This window comes from Babylonia areolata, chromosome 2 (assembly GCF_041734735.1).
Source record: "Babylonia areolata isolate BAREFJ2019XMU chromosome 2, ASM4173473v1, whole genome shotgun sequence".
Lineage (NCBI taxonomy): Eukaryota > Metazoa > Mollusca > Gastropoda > Neogastropoda > Buccinidae > Babylonia > Babylonia areolata.
In genome coordinates this window covers 29,781,931-29,790,232 of record NC_134877.1, presented here as the reverse complement: position 1 = coordinate 29,790,232, position 8,302 = coordinate 29,781,931, and the positions used below count along the sequence as shown (strand labels likewise).

Below are 8,302 nucleotides of genomic sequence, written 5' to 3'. Positions count from 1 at the left end.
GGACAAGGGTCAATCTGTCGGAATCGCAGAGAGCAGCAGAGGGGGGCGTACAGAGAAAGGTGGGGGAGCAGATGTGGTGGCCTTGTCCTTTACCTGGTGACCCAGCGACATCCGTCAGCAGAAGTCAAGGGATAGGTTGGTGAGGGTGAAGGAATCCAAGAAAGTGTTAGTTCCTCACTGGTGCAGTGTTGTTGCAGCGTTGCTGAAGGTGCAGCAAAGAAAGTCTTAAGTAAGTTCCTCAGCCACACATTGTTGTTGTTCTTGTTGCAGCGTTGCCGAAGGTTTAGCAAAGAAAGTCTTAAGTAAGTTCACACCCGTGCAATGTTGTTGTTAATGTTGTTACAGGCGTTGCCAAAGGTTTAGCAAAGTCTTAAGTAAGTTCACACCCATGCAATGTTGTTGTCAGTGTTGTCGCAGGCGTTGCCGAAGGTTTAGCAAATTGCAAAGAAAATAATTAAGTTCCTCAGCCATGCGTTGTTTTTTGTTGTTGCAGGTGTTGCTGAAGTTTTAGCAAAGAAAGTCTAAGTTCACACCCTTGCAATGTTGTTGTTACTGTTGTTGCAGGCGTTGCCGAAGGTTCAGCAAAGAAAATCTGATAAAGCTCCTCAACAGTGCGTCGTTGCCGTCGTTGTTGTTGTTGTTGTTGCTGAAGGTACAGCAAAGAAAATCTAAATAAGCTCCTCACCAGTGGATTGTTACTTGTTGTTGCAGGTGTTGCTGAAGGTTTAGCAAACAAAGTCAAAGTAAGTTTCTCACCCATTCATTGTTATCGTTGTTGCAGGCGTTGCTGAAATCTAATTCAGTTCCTCAACATTGTTGTTGCTGTTGCAGGCACTGCTGAAGGTTTAGCAAAGAAAGACCTCTAAGTACGTTCCTCACCCGTGTGTTATTATTGTTGTTGTTGCAGGCGTTGCTGAAGTCTAATTCATTTCCTCAGCCGTACATTGCCATCGTTGTTGCAGGCGTTGCTTATGTCGCAGCAAAGAAAATCTAGATAGGCTCCTCAGCAGTGCGTTGCTGTTGTTATTGCTGCAGGCGTTGCTGAAGGTTCAGCGGCTGGACGAGAAGGTGGGGGACTACATGCTGGTGGAGGACGTGCAGAGCGGCTGGGAGAAGAAGGACCAGGAGAAGGCCACACAGCGTATCCTGGACGTCACGGAGAAGGTGCTGCAGGCCCAGAACAAGTGGAAGGGCGCCGGCCGCTTCATCCTGAGAAAACTCAGCGACGTCAGTTTTTGTTTTTTTTGTTTTTTTTCTTTTGGGTGTTTGTTTGTTTGGTTTGGTGGGTTGTTGAGGGTTTTTTGGTGGTTTTTTTTTGTTTTTTTATTGTTCTTTTTGTTTTTTACTCCTCGCAAAGAATTGTTATTTCTCGATCAAAATGCGTACATTACAGTCAAGCAAAGATTTTTTTCCTTGCAAAGAAGTGTTATTTCTTGTCATTTTTTTGTTTTTCTTTTTTCTTTTTTTTTTCTTTTTTTTTTCTCTTTTGCATAGAATTACTGTTTCTCTTTCAAAACACGTACATTAGAATCAAGCAAAGTTGTTGGTTTTTTTTTTGCTAAGAAGTGTTATTTTTCTGTCAAAAATGTACGCCACTTTCAAGCAAATTATTTTTTTTCTTGCAAAGAAGTATTAGTTTTTGTCAGGTGTTTTTGTTTCGTTTTTCCCCCCTGACAAAGAAGTATGTTTTTGTTTGTTGGTTTGTTTTTTGTTTGTTTTTTTATTTCTCTTTTTTTTCTCTCTCTCTCTGTGATTTCTTTTCCTCTCTTTTCCCCTTATTTATTTATCTTTTATTTGTCTATCTTTTTTCATATTTAAATATGTCCTTCTTCAGAGCTATATACACATGAACTTCAAATATATATATATATATATATATATATATATATATATATATATATATATATATATATATATATATATATATATATATATATATACTAAGGACGTATAGTTAGCGTTCTGCTATGTTAATACATAAAATGTTGAATACACAATTGATATATTCATGATGCATATTTACTTTTTATGTAAATGTCTTCTGTATTCACGTGAAAAATGTAAATGCAAAAAATGAATGTCATGTTGACAGCTCTCTTTTTTGTGTTATGTCACCCATCTCTTTGTTGTGTCACATTTACAGATTTTGTGTCCTGTAAATAGTTATTTGTTGTGTCGTGTTGATAGTTACTTCACCCATCTCTTTGGTGTGTCACGTGTACAGATTCCGTGTCACCCATCTCTTTGTTGTGTCACGTGTACAGATTCCGTGTCACCCATCTCTTTGTTGTGTCATGTTGACTGTCCTTTGACATGTCGTGTCACCCACCTCTTTGGTGTGTCACGTGTACAGATTCCGTGTCACCCATCTCTTTGTTGTGTCATGTTAACTGTCTTTCGACATGTCGTGTCACTCATATCTTTGTTGTGTCATGTTGACTGTTTTTTGACATGTCGTGTCACCCATCTCTTTGGTGTGTCACGTGTACAGATTCCGTGTCACCCATCTCTTTGTTGCGTCATGTTAACTGTCTTTTGACATGTCGTGTCACCCATCTCTTTGTTGTGTCATGTTGACTGTCTTTTGACATGTCGTGTCACCCATCTCTTTGGTGTGTCACGTGTACAGATTCCGTGTCACCCATCTCTTTGTTGTGTCATGTTAACTGTCTTTTGACATGTCGTGTCACCCATCTCTTTGGTGTGTCACGTGTACAGATTCCGTGTCACCCATCTCTTTGTTGTGTCATGTTGACTGTCTTTTGACATGTCGTGTCACCCATCTCTTTGTTGTGTCATGTAAACTGTCTTTTGACATGTCGTGTCACCCACCTCTTTGTTGTGTCATGTTGACAGGACCCTACCAGCCGTGCCTGGGTCACGACCATGCTGAAAGAACAGAAGGTACGTGCAGTTCGTTGTACTGTCTTGTATTGTATTGTATTGTATTGTGTTGTATTGTCACAACGGATTTCTCTGTGTGAAATTAGAGCTGCTCTCCCCACAACACTGACACTGCCACCTTTTTTTTTTCCTTCATTTTTTCTGCCTGCAATTTTTGTTTTGTTTTGTTTTGTTTTGTTTTGCTATCGAAGTGGAGTTTCCTACAGAATTTTGCAAGGGATAGTTTGTTGTTTTTTTGTTTTTGTTTTTGTTGTTTTTTTGTTTTTGTTTGTTGCCGTGGGTTCTTTTACATGCGCAAAGTGCATGCTGCACACGGGACCTGGGTTTATCGTCTCATCTGAATGACTAGCGCCCAGACCACCGCTCTTGTGGAGGGGGAGAAAATACTGGCGACTGTGGGATTCGAACCAATGCGCTCAGATTCTCTCGCTTCTTAGGCGGATGCTTTTCCCCACTAAGCCAACACTCCACAGTTGGCTGCTGGGTGTAGGTCGTGGGGTGAGGGTTGGTGAGGGGGGCTGTTTATAGCTGTTCACAGATTGATACAAGCTTACAGTGGGGCCAATAGCAAAGTGAGAGCTGTACGATCAACGGTTTCTCCATCGCAATAGGAAGTCCTGTACACCATAGTCTTTTGTGATGGACTATGTCTCAAACTTGGAGCCAGGGTTGCACTGACTCTTAGTGCTGCAGCCATGACAACTGGGCTAGCTGTCCCCAGGGCGCCATCCCAACGCCGATTGTCCTAAAACCCTCTTGGCTTAGAGAGTGGGGATTGTAACTTGGGGTAAGACGCTCTCCACAAATCAAATTCTAGCCCAGATAGTTAACTGGGACGGCAGTTGCCTCCTCCTGATTTTACCCTATACACAGTTTTTAACCCACAGTGAGAGCTAGATGGGTGTTTTTACAAGGTAGTTTAAAGTGTCAGGTTGTATCACATATTGACATAAGCTTACAGTTGGGCCGGTTGAACACGACTGTCTATCACATCATCAGCATATTGTTTTACATTGTACGGTGCAATTGGGCATATTTTTTGGCATGAGGGGTGATGTGTGGACTGGATTATTGTAGTTGCTGTTGCCTTTGGTGTAGTGCCTTGTTGTGGTTTGTGGTGTTGGCTTCTGCGTTGGATCAACGTGTAGATTTTAATGGATTATATGTGGGTGTTTTTATGTTTGTTTGTTTGTTGTTGTATTTTTGTTGTTGTTGCTGTTTTTTTTAATTGGAACTATTGGAAGTGTAAAGCACTTAAACCAAGACAATAAATTTGATTCAGCGCTATATAGATAAACTTATTATTACTTATTATTGTCATATACACAATATAATGCACTGTTGCACTGATGCACTGATGCACTGTTTTACATATACTGTTTCATGTGAGGCGCTTATAGCCCTCCTATGGTGAGTTTGCGCCATATAAGTACAATATTATTATTATTGTGTGTGTGTGTGTGTGTGTGCCCTGTGCAGAGGAAGCTGGAGCTGGAGCAGGAGGCTGCGGGCTGGGAGACGCAGGAGAAGATGTTCCTGGTGTGTGTGTACAACGTGTCCCCGGACCAACCCTACACCGTCTTCAAGGCGCCGTGCTCCAGCACTGCACTGGACGTCATCACACAGGTGAGCTTTGAGGATGGGGTAGTGGGTGGTTGCTGTGTGCAGGTGGAGTGGGTTGGGCGTGTGTGTGTGTGTGTGTGTGTGTGTGTGTGTGTGTGTGTGTGTGTGTGTGTGTGTGAGACGACGCCTGGTGGGTAAAGGGTGGAGATTTTTCAGATCTCTCAGTTCAACATATGTGCAGACCTGCTAGTGCCTTAACCCCATCTGTGTGTATACGCACGCAGAAAATCAGATACGCACGTTAATGATCCTGTAATCCATGTCAGCGTTCGGTGGGTTATGGAAACAAGAACATACCCAGCATGCACACACCCCCGGAAACAGTGTATGGCTGTCTACATGGCTGGGAAAATAGACAAAACGGTCATACACGTAAAATGTTATATGTCTGTGCGAGTGTGTGTGTGTGTGTGCCTGAAATCTGATTGAATAACACAGGAAACGAATGATGAGTGCCCAATGGCAGCCGTCAGTCGGCTCCTCCCTGCCAGCCTGTCAAATAACCTCAAGTTTGTAAAGCGCTGAGAGCTTGGTCTCCGACCGAGGATAGGTGCTATATAAGTATCCATATCAAATCAAATCGATGCACTCCCTTCCCTCCCCTCCCCTCGCTATACCCAGATATTATATATGCCGCTGACCCCCGCTGCTAGTTTCATTCGACTGAATGATATAAACCATTAGTATTCGTATTCATGTATCACATTGCCTCGCCTCATACCAGTACACACTCTCTTCTCTTTCTTCCTCAAGCGCACTGTTCGGGCTAGTGTCCCTATTGCTTGCTTCGTTCTGCGAAATAATACACTCTCTCCCCTCCCCTCACCAGGCCATGAAGAAGGTGCACTGTTCGGTCCTGTGTCCCCGTAGCGAGTTTCATTCTGCTGAATGATATAAAACAAGTATTCGTATTCATATATCAGGTTTCCTCCCTTCACGCCTATACACACTCCTCCCTCCCCTCCCCAGGCAATGAAGAAGGCGAACAGTTCCGGCGAGGACCTCTGCGGCTTTGTTCTGGTAAATGAGATATAAACCCCATTAGTATTCGTATTCGTATATCACATTTCTCCCCCACCCCCTCCCGCCTAGGAAGTGAGAGAATCTGAGCGCGCTGGTTCAAATCACGGCTCAGCCACCGATATTTTCTTCCCCTCCACTAGAACTTGAGTGGTGGTCTGGACACTTGTCATTCGGATGAGACGATAAACCGAGGTCCCGTGTGCAGCATGCACTTAGCGCACGTAAAAGAACCCACGGCAACAAAAGGGTTATTCCTGGCAAAATTCTGTAGAAAAATCCACTTCGTTAGGAAAAACAAATAAAACTGCACGCAGGAAAAAAATACAAAAAAATATGGGTGGCGCTGTAGTGTAGCGACGCGCTCTCCCTGGGGAGAGCAGCCCAAATTTCACACAGAGAAATCTGTTGTGATAAAAAGAAATACAAAATACAAAATACAACAAAAAAAAAATAATATATTCGCGTTCATATACAACGTTTCATCCTGCCATGCCTGCACACACACCCTTCTCCTCCCTCCCCTCCAGGCCATGAAGAAGGCTCACCGTTCCGGAGAGGACCCCCGGAGCTTCGTCCTCGGTGGAGGAGCTGGACCTGCAGGGCCGGGAAGGGGAGCACACCCCCGTGGGCACCACCTCCGTCATCCGGCGCCACGGCAGCGACAAGGTGGAGATGCGGGTGCTGGTGGACGAGGAGAACGTGCACGACGCGCAGTGCGAGTGGAGGAGCACTGGCCGCTTCGTCCTCATGCCCCGAGACAACGTGCTGATAGAGGATGAGGTCTGGGGGGGTGGATGGGAGGGGGATCGGGGGAGGGCGGGAGGGTAGGGGGACGGGGGGGGGGTGATGGTGACTGTGAGGGTGGTGGTGAGGGTTGGTGGTGGTGGTGAGGGTGGTGGGTGGTGGTGATGGTGATGGTGGGTGGTGGTGGGTGGTGGTGGTGATGGTGGTAGGTGGTGGTGGTGATGATGGTGGTGAGGGTTGTGGTGGTGGTGGTGGTGGTGGCGGGTGGTGGTGAGGGTGGTGGTGAGGGTGGAGGTGGTGATGGTGGTGGTGGATGATGGTGATGATGATGGTGGTGAGGGTGATGGTGGTGGTGGGTAGTGGTGATGGTGGTGGTGAGGGTGGTGGTGAGGGTGGTGGTGGTGAGGGTGGTAGCGGTGATGGTGGTGAGGGTGGTGGTGATGATGGTGGTGGTGAGGGTGATGGTGGTGAGGGTGGTGGAGGTGAGGGTGGTGAGGGTGGTGGTGAGGGCGGAGGTGGTGATGGTGGTGGTGGTGGTGGTGGGTGGTAGTGAGGGTGGTGGTGAGGGTGGTGGTGATGATGGTGGTGAGGGTGGTGGTGAGGGTGGTGGTGGTGGGTGGTGGTTATGGTGGTGGTGATGATGGTGGTGAGGGTGGTGGTGGTGAGGGTGGTAGCGGTGATGGTGGTAGCGGTGATGGTGGTGAGGGTGGTGGTGGTGAGGGTGGTGGTGGGTGGTGGTGAGGGTGGTGGGTGGTGGTGATGGTCGTGGTGGGGATGATGATGGTGATGATGATGATGATGAGAATGATAGTGATAGTTATGATAATAGTGATTGTACTACCACTGATAATAATACTACTAATACAACTACTAACGATAATGATAGTCTTCAATGATAATGTTAACTTAACAGTAATGATGATGGTGATGGTTAAAAATAGAAGAAGAAGAAGAAGAAGAATAGTACGTAATAAGAAGAAGAAGAAGAGAGAGAGAGAGGTTTAGGTTTTGTGTGTGTGAGTGAGTTTAATGGTTTGTGATGCATGTAATATTATGTATGCATAAGCAGGCTGGTAGCTTGTCTTTGTCTTTAGTGCTCCTTACTTTGGTCATTTATTTATTAATCTATTCATTCTTTGTGGTTGGATTCTACTTTTGATAACCTGCTACAAAACAGACCCAAGGAACTGTCCCCCTGACGAGCTGAATGTTGTTTTCACAGGAGAAGAGCAAGAGCATTGGTCTTCTGAAGAGCACCATGCCTCGTAGCTCTGGTTTCGCCAAACGCTTCGGGTCCAAACGGGTCTCCAAGCATCACCAACCTCAAAGCGAGAAACTCATGATCTTTCAGCCAACTCCAGGTCTGACACAGTCACGGCTTCTCCTTCGAGCTCTTTGCATCTTTGAGTCTGTTGCCTATGGCTTTTAGTTCTCTTTCATTTGGTTTGATTTTAATGTATTCATACTTGTTTTGTATATTTTTGTTCTTTTTTTTTTCATTTTATGATAATGTTTTTGCACTAACGTAGGTTACCGGCTCTCCAGGCCTGCATATAGTATAACAAATCCAGTATGATAAACAGAATTGTGCAATTAACAACCATCTACCTGAAGATCTAGTCATCAGCCCCATCCACATGTGATATGCAGCTTCTGTTCAAACGTGTGTGTGTGTGTGTGTGTGTGTGTGTGTGTGTGTGTGTGTGTGTGTGTGCGGTGCGTTCATGTGTGAGTATGCACAAGTTTTTATATTGATATGCACTTGTATGTATCCTAATTTCTACTGTATCTGTGTTTGTGTATGATTTTCGATATATGTTCGTATCTTGTTATGTACTATCCCCCCTCCCCCCCCCCTCCCCCAATATTCCTTGTGACCCCGGTACACTTGGTAATAAAGACATATTCTATTCTATTATGTTCTATTCTATTCTGTTCTATTCTATTCTACTCCATAGTCATCTGCGTTTTCGTTGCTTTTTTTTGTTTTGTTTTGTTTTTGTTTGTG

The 8,302-nt window shown here is 44.9% G+C and overlaps 1 protein-coding gene across 1 annotated transcript in view; it reads left to right on the top strand.

Moving 5' to 3' along the window:
• Positions 1–7,654, top strand: part of LOC143277179 (uncharacterized) — a 523,243-nt gene extending 515,589 nt beyond the window's left edge. The window contains exons 43-47 of the mRNA XM_076581953.1: positions 1,036–1,227; positions 2,857–2,904; positions 4,384–4,530; positions 6,078–6,330; positions 7,517–7,654. Of these exons, the coding sequence (XP_076438068.1) occupies positions 1,036–1,227; positions 2,857–2,904; positions 4,384–4,530; positions 6,078–6,329 (639 nt within the window). The 3' untranslated portion in view covers position 6,330; positions 7,517–7,654. The remainder of the gene's footprint in view (positions 1–1,035; positions 1,228–2,856; positions 2,905–4,383; positions 4,531–6,077; positions 6,331–7,516) is intronic.
• Positions 7,655–8,302: the final 648 nt, after the last annotated feature.